The sequence below is a fragment of the Arachis stenosperma genome, chromosome 1, assembly GCF_014773155.1.
Source record: "Arachis stenosperma cultivar V10309 chromosome 1, arast.V10309.gnm1.PFL2, whole genome shotgun sequence".
NCBI classification, from domain to species: domain Eukaryota; kingdom Viridiplantae; phylum Streptophyta; class Magnoliopsida; order Fabales; family Fabaceae; genus Arachis; species Arachis stenosperma.
Window position 1 is genome coordinate 12,224,214 of NC_080377.1, and position 15,549 is coordinate 12,239,762.

A 15,549-nucleotide genomic window follows, 5' to 3' on the forward strand; every position below is an offset into this window, starting at 1 on the left:
GCGCGTACATTGCGTATTTAGCTTCAAGGACGCGTACGCGCCAGGTGCGCGCACGCGCGGGTGGATTGTGCCTCGCACAAAGTAGGCGCAAGTTAGGCACAACTCTCTGGAATTTGGCTTGGAGGTGAAATCTTTGCATCCACGCGTACGCGTACATGGCGCGTCCGCGTGGATGATCGAAAATGCTTGAGGTGCGCGTACGCGCCATATGCGCGCACGCGCGGGTTGGTGCTCTGTTTTTTTTCAAAATTTTTCCAAGTTCTTGCACCAAACCAAGCATTCCAAACCTCCAAACAGCTACCTAAACGCCATAAAAGCCTTATTCAACATGCTAACTACTGAATAAACTCAACAACTAAGCTACCAACTTAAAACATAAATCTAATGAAACAAACCAACAACCAAAATATTAAAACAAAAGTTTTGATAATGAAGAAAACTACCTAACAATGGCAACTCAAATCACTTATTAACCAAATCTAAAAGAGAGTGAAAAGAGTTTACCATGGTGGGTGTCTCCCACCTAGCACTTTTAGTTTAAGTCCTTAAGTTGGACATTTGGGAAGCTCCTTGTTATGGTGGCTTGTGCTTGAATTCATCTTGAAAACTCCACCAATGCTTGGTTTTCCATTGTGCTCCAAAATTTCTAATGAGTTGCAACAAGTCTTGATGGAGTCCTTCATAAGCTAAGGGTTCCCAAAATTGATCCTCATATATACCCGGATCCCAAATCTTGTTTCTACACCCATCTTCAAGTTGATCAAGACAATTCCATTTGGGTGGCAAGTGATCCAAATTCTCATGTGAGCACCAAAGCATTCTCCTAGACCCTTTTAGTTGAGAATTATACCAACCATTGCACTTACGCTTTAAGCTTCCAACCATAAGGAACCTTGATTGGCATTTCCATCCACTACTCAATTTCCTTTTGTTCTTAACCTCACAAAGAGCTCTAAGTTGCCCATCCGTCTCAAGCAAACCATATTCAAGTGAGAAATTAAATTTTAGGGATAAGAATTTTACCCACTTGAATGTTGTGTTGGATGGTGACTTAGGAAGGGATGGTCCTATTGATCTTGCAAGTTCCACGCCCTTGTACTCTTCTTTGACAACTTCCACCTCTTTACAAGCTTCTTCAATGTCCACCTCTTGAAAATGCTCTTCACATTCAATCACTTCCTCACCAACTTCTTCTAGCTCTTCTCCACTCCTCATGTCATAACTTGGAGGTAATGTGGAACTTATCTCAACATCCACCTCAATTTCAAGAGGAGAAGATTCCTTAAGTGCCAAAGGATCATGTGTTGGTGTGGGATCATCTTTAAGAGGAAGATTTGTTGCTTGCTCACCTTCTTCCAATTCTTCATCATTCATTATATGCTTAGGAGGTTGCGCACGCACCCTCCTTAACATCGCCTTCAAGCTCAATGGAAGAGGGTTCAACAACTTCCACAAAATCATCAACAATGTTACTTGGTGTGAAAGTGTTCTCAAACTTGGAATCTACCTCTTGTTCAACTTTCTCTAACTCTTCAACCACTTTTTCTTCTTCAACAATCTCTCCCTCCTCCACTTGTTGCAAGACATACCCCATCTCCTTGTCCTCATGTTGATATTCTAAAATCTCCTTCATGCTCCTTTCTTCGGTTGATTTCTCACACTCATCCGTGGAGATTCTTTGCTTGTTGCATGAGTCCCATGAGTCCAAGTTGGCTTTAATTTTGGCAAAGTTAGCTTCAATAGCTTCATAATTCCTCCTTTGGGCTTCCTCTTGCTCCTTTTGACGGATTATTGCTTGAAGCTGATCCATTTCTTCCTTGAGACAATCCATTGACTCTTGGATGGATGGATGTGGGTGTTCTTCCTTAGAGGGTTGTGGTGGAAAGGAAAATTCATTACGTGGTTGAAAGTAATCATACATGGGAGGTGATTCATCTTGGTAAGGGTAGTGAGGTGGTGGTTCTTGGTAGTGATCATGATAGGGTTGCGGTGGTTCTAAAGGTTCTTGCTCATAACGGTTATAAGAATGTGGTATGGATGATTGGTCATATGATGGATATGGATCATAGGAAGATGTTTGGTGTGGAAAGGCTTGTGAGTATGGTTGAGGTTCATGTTGAGGATAAGAATCATAAGCATATGGTGGTGGTGCTTGATTGTCACAAAAGGAGTCACCATAGCCATTGAATTGACATGTATTAAGATGGTAATTATACCTATAAGTATCCGGAGGTTGTTGCCAATAGGAGTGATCAATTCCTTGAGGCTCCTCCCATCTTTGTTGGTTCCATCCATAATGAGTGTCATCATTGAAATTCACATTTCCTACAACACAATTAGAACCAAACTTATAGCCAAGGTGAGAATTCATAGTGGAAAAGCAAAATAAAACTAACAAAAACTAGCAAATAAAGAAAAAAAACAAGATATTCACACTATTCACATATATACAATAACCAATAACACAACACCATTGCAACTCCCCGGCAACAGCGCCATTTTTGATGATAGAACTTTTGTGTAGTCTAGAATTCCACTAATGAATGAATTCTCGTTGCAAGTATAGTTCTAAACCAACAAACAATTCCTACATCAAAAATTTGAGTTGTCACATGTACAAACCCCAATGAAAATTAACCGGAGTATTTAAACTCCGGATCGTCTCACAAGGAATTGCAATGAAATGCTTAATTATTGGCTATGAAAATGCAAGGGGGGGTTTGATTTTATATTTTTGCAAGAAAATAAATGGCAAGAGAAATTAAATGACAAGAAAGTAAAATAACAAGAACTAATAAAATAAGGGGAAAAGTACTCTTGGCTAGACATAGGTAATTGAGATCACCATCCTTGTCTACAAACCATATATTGATAATTATGAGAGCCCAAACCATTAAGCCTACTTCCCAAAAGCCTTTAAGTACGTGATATCTACTCCTAGGCTTGAAGTACGTCAAATAGGCTTGATCACATCAACCCATAAGTCCCAACCTACCTACTAATTAGATTAGTAGTGGGTTGGCGTCAATGAGTATCAAATTAATCACTAAGGGTTCTCAAATCACCAATTCAATGAGACCCAATGACTCAAGGTCATTCAATTCCCTTAGCCTAGGCCAAGAGTAAAGAGAACTACTCAAAAACTCGTGTAAACATTTCATCAAACACTTAGAATGCAAGGAAAAGTAAACATCATAAAATGCAAGAATTAAAAGAACCCATAACTATCATGGACAAGAAATCAATAATAACAATCAAGATCAACATAAAAAAGACATGAAAACATAAATTTGCATTAAAGAAAAATTAAGATCCAACAAGGTTCATGAACATAAAAGCAACAAAATAAAGGAAATGAACAAGAGAAACTAAGAAGATTAAGATGTAACAACAAGAAATTAAAAGGGAAGCTAAATCAAAACAAGAATTAAAAGTGAGAATTAAGAAAATTAAACCTAAACTACCCTAAATTCTAGAGAGAAGGGAGAGCTTCTCCCTCTAGAATTCTACCCTAAAACATGATGAAAACTCAACTATGACTAAGTGTGTTGACTCCCCTTCAATCCTCGGCTCAAATATCATCAGAAATGAGTTGAATTGGGCCCAAAATGAGCTGCAAAATCATTGGGGGCGATTTCATTAAAGTGGGCCACGGACAGCATTGGCGCGTCTGTGCAAAGTGCGCGTGCGCGCCCCTGAACGCGAAGCAACATATGGCAAAATTTATATCATTTCGAAGCCTCGAATGTTAGCTTTCCAACGCAACTGGAACCGCCTCATTTGAACTTCTGTAGCTCAAGTTATAGTCGATTGAGTGCCAGGAGGTCAGGCTTGACAGCTTTACGGTTCCTTCATTTCTTCATGAGTTCTCCCACTTTGTATGCTTTTCTCCTCACTTCTTTTATCCAATGCTTACCTTATGAACCTAAAATCACTTAACAAACATATCAAGGCATCGAATGGAATTAAAGTGAATTAAAATCACCAATTTTTGGGCCTAAAAAGCATGTTTTCACATTTAAGCACAAATCTAGGGAGAATTGTAAAATCATGCTATTTCATTGAATAAATGTGAGAAAATGTGATAAAATCCCCCAAAATAAGCACAAGATAAATCACAAAATCAGGGTTTATCAACCACTGTCTGGGGATAATAATAATAAAAATATTTAGAACTTAAAGAGAGTTCCCCAATTAAGTGCTTGTGGTGTTTTTGTGTCAAGTAAAGCTTGAGACAAAACATTTAAAGTCACGGCTAGGCTCAAGGTGCAAAGCACCAAAGAAAAATTGCTGTGTTCAAGGATTACATTGAGTTGCAAAAGATCAGAGAATTCATAATATTATCCGGATTCTAATTTCATATGACAGTAACATTCTTCTGATTCAAAGGAGAGTGAGATGCCAAAACTATTCAGGATTACAGTTGTGAACCTCACTATAAGAAGAGATAGGAGCTTAATCGAACTCTAATTCTCATGCAAATTCACATCCTAAGCCTATATTAATTTTGGTTGCTTGAGGACAAGCAACAATTCAAGTTTGGTGTTGTGATGCATGAGCATCTTTTCTATCTTTTCCTAGTGAATTTGCATCTAAGTTGTTGAGTTTAATAAAGAATTAATTATCTTTTAGCCAATATAGATGCTACTTTGAGTCTTTTGCAATTTGTTTATTTTAGGTAGCATTCGGCTGGATTTGATGGAGTTTTTGCAGCACAAGAACAAAAGGAGATGGCAGCGAGGAGTGATGCATACGCGAGGTTGACGCGTGCACGTGATTTGGAGCTTTCCATGGCGACGCGTGCGCGTGACTAACGCGTACGCGTGACATACGCCACGTGCAAAAAACGCATAAAAACGATGGGGGCGATTTCTGGGCTATTTTGACTCAATTTTCAGTCCAGAAAACACAGATTATAAGCTGCATGGTGAGTTTGGAAAACTCTAATTTAAATTGATGATGATCAATCATTATTAACAGCAAAATTATTAATCTAATTTTGATTCATATATGTTAATTAATTAATTTTGCTGTGCAGGTATAAAATGGGCCGAAAATAAAATTCTGGTGCAAGCCCAATTCAGCTTTGGTGTTAGTATATTATGATCATATATGGCTGAAACCATTGGGCCGAAATAAAAATGTTGCTAGTCCAATGATTAATATATTTAGCATTAATATGAAGTTAGCTTCTTATGGCTGAATGGAAAATAAATATTTTAGGCCAGCTTTACTCATTAATGATTCAAGCCCAATAAGTTTGAATAAATCAAAATTTTATTGGGTCAGATTAAGCTTTATTGCTACAAAGCCCAATCTCAATTTTGATGAATGTTTTCATGCATGATCCGAATCCAAAATGCATCAGGAAAGCAAATGTTATCACTTGCCTCATGCTTTCCAACGGATTCCATTCTTATCTTTGGGATGGATTTCCAATTTAATTTAAGCATTGGGAACATAAGTAAGTGAGAGAAGATTGATTTGATAGCTATGATAGCTATGCACGCCTCTCAGCAAAGGGAAGTAAAAGCAAGCTATTTTCATTTAATTTGTTTAATCACTTTGAATTACTTTTCTTCAGATTCTCTCATCTCTTTCTTTCTTCTTTTTCGGTCCTTGTCCAGGAAATAATGGAAGCTATGTTCATCTATCAAGAAAAAGAAGAAGTTGCATGCATCAAGACCATCAAGCTAATGATGGCAAGAAAAACACAAAAATATAGTGGCTGAGATTCTTATCACATATGGTAAGATATGGTGATGATATCTTAGCCTCTCCATACCAAAAATGGAGGATGAAGATTCGGCCAACAAGGGAGATTCTTGAAGCATGGCTTGTCTTTGATTCTGCTCAACCACCACAGGAAGTAGCTAGAGTGGCGAAGTGATGGTTGAGGCAGAGATTGAAGCAGATGAAGTCATCATCATCATGAAGCATCAAGGGCCAGAAATCCATCTTGGAGAGCAAGCCAAGGATGGAGAGCTCGGATTGATGAAGAGTGATGATCAAGAAAGAACTAGAGGTAATTGCATGTTGGGTTTTGCATGGTTATCTCTTCTCTCTCTATGTGGCCGAACCGGTTCTGTTTCTTGAAGGAGGAAGAAGTTGGTTTGGGTGTTGACTTCAAGTGTGGAGGCTTCTCTCTTCTTTAAAAAGAGAGAACAACCACTGTTTGGAGCAAGGAGAAAATTTGAGAGTGCAAGGCACAGAGTTCTCAGAGCTACCTGAGCTAACATTTTTCTCTTCTCCTTCAATGTTTTCTGTTTTGTAATTTTTCTGTTTAATTTTGTCATGTATTGAGTCTCATGGAAAAAGGCAAACAGTGAGGTTTGTATGAAAAAGCCATAGAGCGGAAAAAGGCAGAGAGTGGAAAATTAAAAGAAAAAGCCATAGATGTCTTAGAGTTCCTTTGTACATCTGTGTTGTGTTTCATGATTCTGTGAGAATCCCCTTGTAAGTTGGGTTAGCACTTTACAATTTGTAATCTGGATGATTATAGAGAAATTCCATCATTGTTGTGATGGAGACTGGATGTAGGCTGCATTGCACTTAGCAGCTGAACCAGGATATATCTGGGTGTAATCTTCTCTTTCTCTTCCTACTTCAATTCTATTTTTTACTGTTCAGATGAAAAATAAAAAATGTCTCGTGTCAAGTGACGAGACAAAATGAAAAAGTCTTGTGGCTAGGGACGAGCTAAAAACAGAAAAGTTTCCTCTAAGTCCAGCAAGTGTTAGCAAAGAAAAAGGGGGCTAAGATTCAACCCCCATTCTCTTAGCCACTAAAACCATCACTGCAGATTGGACAAAACGAGTGGTCCCCACCCATCACTTAAAGACTTGTTAATTAATTCTAATTTAAATTCAAATATTATTTTTAGGAAAAAATATTATTTTAGTTTTAGAAGATAGATTTTAAATTTATTAGGATTAGATATGCAACATTGAACTTTTCATCCCATTCCAGACTACCAAAATACATTTTATCAGAATCCTTATTTTCTTCCATGAACCATGAGCAACTAATCCTCCATTGTTAAAGGTTAGGAGCTCTGTCTATTTGCATGGATTGATTTTATTGCTTTTTCTATTTTAATTCATGTATGGATTTATAATTTAAGAATTGTTTTCGCTCTTTATCTTATGAATTTGGGTGGAACGGAAGTATGACCCTCTTTTTATTTGAGTTATTGTAAAACTTGGAAAAACTCTTTACTTGAACAACAGCTTGAAAACATATTCTCCTAAATTTTAATTATTTGGACTTAATGGGATACGTGACATATAATCCTTTTATTTTTGGGTAATTAGAGTTTTTGTGGTATATAAACTGGAATTTGATCATCATCCTCTAATTGGAATTAATTGACCAAGGAATTGGCAGTTGATGAATTTTAGGGGAGACTAGAAAGGTCTAAGGAATTAGGGTTTAGTCACATATAGTTTGCCATAAATTAAATCCTACATGATTAAAATAGTTAGTAAGAAAAGTTAATCCGGAAGAATAGATAACTCTGAAACCTTAACTATTTTCTCCATATTTTCTTCCCAATTTATTTACTTGCCTTCCTTCAATATTCTTTATATTGGTTAATGTCTTTTATATTGCTCAAACATTACTTTCTGTTTGCCTGACTAATTCTATCACTCAATTATTATTGCTTGATCCATCAATCTTCGTGAGATCGACCCTCACTCACCTGAGGTATTACTTGGTACGACCCGGTGCATTTGTCGGTTAGTTTGTGGGTTGTAAATTACCACACCAACTACCCGCATCGCAAAAGCAAAACACCCGATCAACCTCTTCGGGGTGATGCAAAGAGCCGGAGAACCGACCAGGAAATACCTGGACAGATTCAACGACGAGTGCTTTGAGATCGACGGCCCAACCGACTCGGTGGCCAGTTTATGTTTGACGAATAGGTTGCTGAATGAGGACTTCAGGAAGCACCTTACCACCAAGCTCGTGTGGACAATGCAAGAAATCCAAAGCGTGGCTAGGGAGTATATCAATGATGAAGAAGTCAGTTAGGTTGTGGCAGCCAACAAACGGCAGCCCGCCTACAGCCGACCTCGATAGCATGGTAGCGGGAAAAGGGCGAAGGAGCACTCCAAGGACGGAGTTCCGACCAAGACCTTCAAGCCGTTTCTCCGGGTAGGGAAGTTTACCAACAATACCCCCCTTACAGCCTCGATTGTTGAAGTCTATCAGCAGATCGCCGACAAAGGCATCCTGTCGAAGCCCCGACAACTCAAGGACAGGACGAGAGGGAACAAAAGCCTCTACTGCTATTACCATAAAGGCTATGGACACAAAACCCAGGATTGTTTTGACCTGAAAGATGCGCTGGAGCAGGCGATCTAGGAAGGAAAGTTTTCTCCCACCTCATAAGGGAGCCCAAGAGACGAGATCGCGACCGGTCTGATCTGGAGACGACAAGAGCCACACGATGAGGCAATGGCAAGAGCCCAAGGACGAGGAGCACAGCCTCACCGTAGTAAACGTCGTGGTCGGGAGAGATGCGTCCCCCCAGGTCGGGATCGACAAGCAATAAAGACGCCAAAATCCTGGTCATGACGCTGTCCAGTCCCCCCTCCAAGAGGATACCGTCAATATCATTCGCGTCGGAAGACCAATGGTTTGACAACTTGGCGGAGAATCCTTCAATGATAATCACAGCTAGAGTTGGAACCGGCTTAATAAAGCAAATTCTGATAGACACTGGGCTGATTCGAATATCATGTTCCACAATGTTTTAGGCTTCCGGGATACCGACTTGAAGACCCACTAACACGGCGTGGTCGGTTTGGGGATCACTTTATCACTATATCGATTGAAAGCAAGAAGGATTGGAACATTGAGCTTATCAGCATTAGGATGCATCCCAATGGAGAGGATAGTAAGAGGAGGCATAAAAAGGAATTGTGTGGAACCTGTAACAAAGGCAGCACAAGTCTACAATACCATGCTCAATCAATCACTTATGGCTCTCAAGAAGACCCTCTCTAGTTTCAGAATTGTATACCTTGATGTCCATAATTCATTCAATATGCTCATTCAACACCCCAATCAATTTGGTCAGTTTTCTATACATATACATACATATATAAACAATATTTTAAATAAATGAAATTATAGGTCTAATATACTAAAAAAAATTTCACATTCATATTCTATGTGAAATTTTATACATATTTTCTTTTTTTTTTTGGTATTAGTGAAATTTTATACATATACTAATTGGTTAAGTGAGTGTGGAACAGGATTTGAGAGCGTGGATAGAGCATGCTGTGGCATTGCAAGTATAGAACTTGGCCCATTTTGTAGCACTTTTTCATTGAAAATATGCAAAGATGCATCCAAATATGTGTTCTGAGATAGTTATCACCCTACTGAAAAAACTTACGGCATTCTTACCTCAGATTTGATAAAAAAGACCATTGATCAATTTGTCTAAAGGGTCTAACATATATATGCATTATATTATACATCATTATTATTTAATATATAATTTATCTATCTTACTCAACATTATCAATTTAACACTTCCTTTATTTGTAAAGCTATATAGGGTAGTCTACCAAAAACTATATATGGTAGATTTAAAGATGGAAATTAGATTTTTTTTTTGTTACACTAGATATATGGTAGATTTACTTTTAATAAGCAAGTTATGTACTTTCAATTAATACAAATAAATCTCGATAAGTTATTATCCCTTCCCCCTTCCCAAAAAAAAAAAAAAAGTGCGAACACAATACTGTTTTGTAATGACTTAATTTTTACACGGCATTGTTTTTTAAAAAAATTTGTATGTGTATTTAATTATATATTAATGTGTTAGTAAAAAATTAGTCTTTTTTCGTATTTACCGTACAAATAGTGTTTGAAAAAATGTTATTTAATAATTGTCTAAAATATTTTGCAATGTGAGTATAAATTAAAATTAAACGTATTTTATAAAAGTTATAACTGGTATAGAAAATAAAAATTTTATGCTATTTTAGAGAATAATGATATTTGCATAAATATAGTAGTTATGTATACCTAAAAGAGATACATGTACAAGTAAACATATACTTCTCCAATTACTAACTATGTTCACTATAGCATAATTAATGATCTTAGTTACCAATTTATAATTGTTATTTGATTAATTGTTTTTAACTTTAATTTGTGTATAAAGTATTCAAAATATGTCCGAGCAATTACTGATAAATTACTTCGACAGTACTGTTACACATTTATACCTTACGTGCAGGCGTAAGGCGTGTAGCAAAATATTACGTACGGTCATGAATAATATTCTTCACGTAAAAAAAAATAGGAAGATTATTGGGATAATAATTACGTGAATGTTATGGTGCCTAAAAGATATTGTCTATTTACTAAAAAAGATTAAAAAATAATATTTAATTTAAAAGATATAATAATAAATAATTTTTAAAAAATTAAAATTTATTACAAAAAATAAATTAAACAAAATTAATTTATAAGCACTATAGAATTGGCCTAATAATTAATGTACTTTATAATCACATACTATTATATTGTTTCTTTCACCAAACCCTAGCTAGTTTGCGTTGATGAGATCAACTATTCCTTTTTGGGGGATTGGTGATTCAGTTGCTAGCGAATGAAAATGGTAATTTTCCATGATTGGTCGAAGGTGTTTTTTAGTCAAAGATGATTTCTGGTTATTCCACGTTGCTAGACCCCTGTTATCTAGCAAGATTGTTTTTATTACATAATACTGAATTTACTAGTTTACCCTTTGGCATTTACCCTTTGGCATTTCCGCCTTCGCCAACTACACTACTCTACTCCCTACCAAGTTACGCTATCTCTTTCAAGCTGATCTTTCGTTCCTGGAACTCGTTGAGAACACTCTCTAGGTTTTGTTATTAGCTTTTGTTCTTTCTCATTCTTTTCTTCTTAGATTTTGTTTGTATGGAGAGGAGATCCTGATAGCAAATATATTTATAATTCATCCCCTTTTCTCCTCCCGAGACCAGACCAGATAATATTGCATTTAGATCTTGTTTGGCTCATTTCCCCTTGTTCTTTTCCTTACCTTATTGTCTTAGCTTTTGTTTCGTGCGATCGTCGATTTTACATTCAATCTTTTCACTTGCAGGTCAGCAATGGCGGCGGTTTTGCTAAACGGAACCATAAATGTAGTTATTTTGGGGATTGAAAATGGCGGCAAGGCCGGTAGTATTACCTCGGTCAGTCATTTTGTCCCATTTCCAATGACTTGCTTTCACTGCTGCATTTATTACAACAAGAGAGAGCTAATATTTATGACTCTTATATTTAAAATTGTACATATTGTCAGAGAAAGACAATCCCGAAGCTTAAGGAAATATGCAGTTTGAGTACCTTTTCCTTTTTATAAATGATATTACAAGACTTCCAATTTTAACAACTTTTTTTTTTAGATTTAGATTCTCTATTGCTGCAAAAAGCTTGGAATTTGGGTAATTATATGGTGATTATGAATGGGTGTTTATATTTTTTCTAATTTACTTTTTATAATAAATTTTAATAAATTAGATACTATCTTTAGGCACACCATAGTAATTAGCTTAGAATTTAATTGGCTTCCTTTTTCATTAAATATATAAACATTGCGCTACTGTGCTTCAGATTGCTCAAAAACAGACGGGGAAACATGTAACTGGATGCCATGTAGCTATTTTTGTGGGGAAAACCAAATTTGTATGCAAAAAGATAGAACAACCCAACAATTCTAGTTGGGAAGAGCGCTTGGATTTTGAATGTTGCCTTGAAGCATCAAAAATGGTATTCATCCTGCACTGTGACGACAACTATGCACAACCTACTGGTCAGCTACCAATTGATGCCTTTGCACAAGCATGGATACTTGCTGAGGATATCTTGCAAATGGGTCATATAGACAGAAGGGTCAAACTAGTGGATGAAAACGAGAAGCCATTGAATGCGTCAATCCACCTATGGCTGCAGTTTTCTGAAGCTAGAAAGTGGCTAGGGTTTCCCACCAGCTGCTTTCCACAGAGAATTGGATGTGAGGTTACTCTTTTCCAAGATGCTCATACCCCGGATGACTTTGTCCAGAGAAAAGCCGATGCCGGACTTGGGAAATACGAGTCCCACGGATGCTGGAAGGATATGTTTGATAAAATCAATGGAGCAAACCACTTCATATACATTGCAGGCTGGTCTCTTGACACTAAGATAACCCTCATAAGGGATCCGACGATGAAGCCTGGAAGTGTCCTAACACTTGGTGAGCTGCTCGAGGAAAAGGCGAAAGATGGTGTAAGAGTTGTACTACTTCTTTGGAACGATGTAACAGCTGTTCGGTTATTTAAAAATCAAGGACTCATGCGTACTTGTGACAAAGAAACCGAACGGTATTTCAAAGGCACTGGTGTTGTGGAGTGTGTTCTACGTACTCATGAGAAATGGATGTGTTCTCATCACGAGAAAGTGGTGATTGTGGATTCTCCATTGACCAATAATGCGAAGGAAGCGCTGGAGAAGAGAAAATTAGTGTGTTATATCGGGGGTTTAGATCTCTGCAAAGGAAGATTCGACACTCCTTCACATCCACTTTTTAGCACTTTGGGTCCGGACGGTGAGCACAGCAAGGATTTTCATCAACCCAACTTTAAAGGTACTGCAATCACAAAAGGTGGCCCTAGAGAACCGTGGCATGACGTGCACTGTCGCCTTGAAGGGCCTGTTGCATGGGATGTTTATGACAACTTTGTGGAGAGCATCAAGAAGGAAGGTAAAGAGGACTTACTTGTTCCAGATAAAGAGGTTACAGATGTCATGGGTGACCGTGGCTTTGTGGAGAGCTGCAAGAAGGAAGGTAAAGAGGGCATACTTGTTCCACAGAAACAGGTTAAACATGTCACAAGTGACCAACAAATAATTGAGCCTAATCATGAGACGTGGAATGCTCAGTTGTTTAGATCTACTACTGTTGTGTTTTCAGAAGCTGCTGATAAAAAAAAAGGTTTTCGGGAGAAGAATAAGATGACAGATGAGAGCATTCATGATGCGAATATTTATGCTATTAGAACTGCTGAGCGCTTCATCTATATTGAGAACCAGTATTTTATAGGAAATAGTTCTGAAAAAACTGATGCTTCACATCAAATTGCAAAGGAGCTTACACTTAAAATTGTTAGTAAGATTAAAGCGAAGGAAAGGTTCTCTGTGTATGTTGTGATTCCGATGTGGCCAGAGGGTATCCCAGAAAGTTCCTGTGTTCAGAAAATGTTAGATTTGCAGAAACGGACAATAGAAAAGATGTACAGGGAGATTAATCAAGCAATCAAGGAAGCAGGAATTGATGAAGAACCTCAAAATTATTTGGCATTCTTCTGCCTTGGAAATCGAGAGGTGAAGAAGCATGGAGAGTATGAACCTCCGGACAAGCCATCCAAAGGTTCCAGTTACCAGAAAGCACAAGAGGCGAGGCGCTTCATGATTTATGTACATTCTAAGCTAATGATAGGTATGTCGAAATTAAAGTTGATCTAAACTTTTACTATATTAAATCGCTAAGACTACAAAACTCAAAGTTGAAAACTTATGTTACCTTTGGTTTGCGTTTTCATAAAAATAGGAGGTAAAAATAGAAGATTATTTTCATTTTTTTTTAATTTAGAAAATAAAAGCACAAACCAAACATAACGTTACTTTTTCTCTATTGTTATTGACAGTTGACGATGAATACATAATCATTGGATCAGCCAACATCAACCAGAGATCCATGGATGGTGGTAGAGACACTGAGATTGGCATGGGAGCTTACCAACCCTACTATTTGGCTAGAGGGCCAAACGGTGCAACGGGCCAGGTGCATGGTTTCCGCATGTCCTTGTGGTTGGAGCATCTTGGCAAACATGAAAGCACCTTCCTCAACCCTGAGAGTAAAGCATGTATTGAGAAGGTCAACCAGCTTGCTGAACAGAATTGGAACTCATATTCCCATATATCTAGCGTTGACCTTCATGGCCACCTTCTTCGCTATCCTTATCACATTTCTGACGATGGAACCATCACAGAGCTTCCTGGATTTGAGTTCTTTCGCGACACCAAAGCTAAGATTCTAGGAAAGGATGACATATACATGAGGCTTCCATTTGTTGAGGATCTTCTTCTAGGTTGAGGTATTCCTTCGTTGCTTTATTTATGGTGGCATCCTGGCATTGGAGTAAACGTACATTTTGATTTCTTTTTTCTTCAGACTAATACTTGTCTTTAATTTACTTGCATGTTGAGACTTAACAATCTCATGACATTTGTTGTTTTCCGGAGGTTCTTTGAACTTCACATGCACCTCGCTACCACCGGGTATCTTTCCTTAATAATCAAAGTTTTCTTTTGTGTTTTTCCTACGAACGACAAATTTGAATTCAATTAAATATGTTGAATGATCTTATCATTGATAATTTTATATTTACATTTTTATGAAAATACCCATCAATTTCGGTGTCAAATCGCTTTACTGCATACTTATGGCCGGTTGGAATTATTTATTTTGTGATGATGTTAATTATTAATATATATATATAAGTTGGTCTTATTTTATATATATATATATCAGGATATTTTAAAGTTTGGAACAAAATAATTCAACTATAATTAGTCAAAAAATTTTAGTTTGAGTTCATTTATATAATTTCTTTACATTTTAATTTTTTATCTCACTCTCTTATCACTTATTTTATTATATTATATTTTTAACTATTAGAATATAACATATCATATATTAATGAGATATTTTATAATTTGATTTTCATATACTATTACATTAAAGACTAATCATAATAATATACTTTGAATGTTATTAATATTAATTGATTTTTCTTTGTAACCACTAATTTATTTTTTCTTTATTGTTTCACTACATCTACATAATATTGTAGAAGTTAGAGTAATATAAATTTTAATTATTATTAATTTTAATTAAATTTTTTACAATCACTAATTTATTGTCTCATTCATGTAATATTTGTTTCATATTTTTTAAAATAGAATAATAATTTATTCTGATTTTTTAACACAAATATTTTCAAATTTTATCATAATTGGATTTAAAAAATATCAAATATTTATTAATTTATTCAATTAACAAATTTACTCATAACATCTATAAATTTATTAGCATAATATTTATTAACATCAATAATTTCATACTCATAACATTCATAATTTTATACACATGATTCTATAATTAATAGATTTTTATAATTAATATTATCAAATTTTAAACTATGTGTTTTGTTGTATTTTTTAAATTATTATATCATATTACATTAATATATCATAATTTTAACTATTTTAATATTTTTATTTAATATTTATATGTATGCTTATTTATTAATTTTAATATAATGAATTAATAATTACTTTTAAAAATTTATTTCTTAATTTTAGTTTATATTTTATTTTCTATTTTTATTTTTAATAGTTCATATGTAAACTATGAGTTGTATAGTAGTTGTTAAAAATTTTTAATTTAACATTCATAATTTTATA

General features: G+C 35.9%; 1 protein-coding gene across 1 annotated transcript; it reads left to right on the forward strand.

Moving 5' to 3' along the window:
* The first annotated feature begins 11,150 nt into the window (after window positions 1–11,150).
* LOC130975336 (phospholipase D alpha 1-like) lies at window positions 11,151–14,198 on the forward strand. Its single transcript, XM_057900148.1, has 4 exons — window positions 11,151–11,234; window positions 11,656–12,825; window positions 12,901–13,519; window positions 13,728–14,198. Exons 1-4 carry the CDS (start codon window positions 11,151–11,153, stop codon window positions 14,174–14,176), a joined length of 2,322 nt encoding a protein of 773 aa, XP_057756131.1. The 3' UTR covers window positions 14,177–14,198.
* Window positions 14,199–15,549: the final 1,351 nt, after the last annotated feature.

Coding starts and splice junctions, on each gene's coding strand:
- LOC130975336 (XM_057900148.1), top strand. CDS start 11,151: ATGGCGGCGGTTTTGCTAAACGGAACCATAAATGTAGTTATTTTGGGG. Junction 12,826..12,900: donor CAGATAAAGAGGTTACAGAT/GTCATGGGTGAC, acceptor CCACAGAAACAG/GTTAAACATGTCACAAGTGA. Junction 13,520..13,727: donor ACATTCTAAGCTAATGATAG/GTATGTCGAAAT, acceptor TGTTATTGACAG/TTGACGATGAATACATAATC.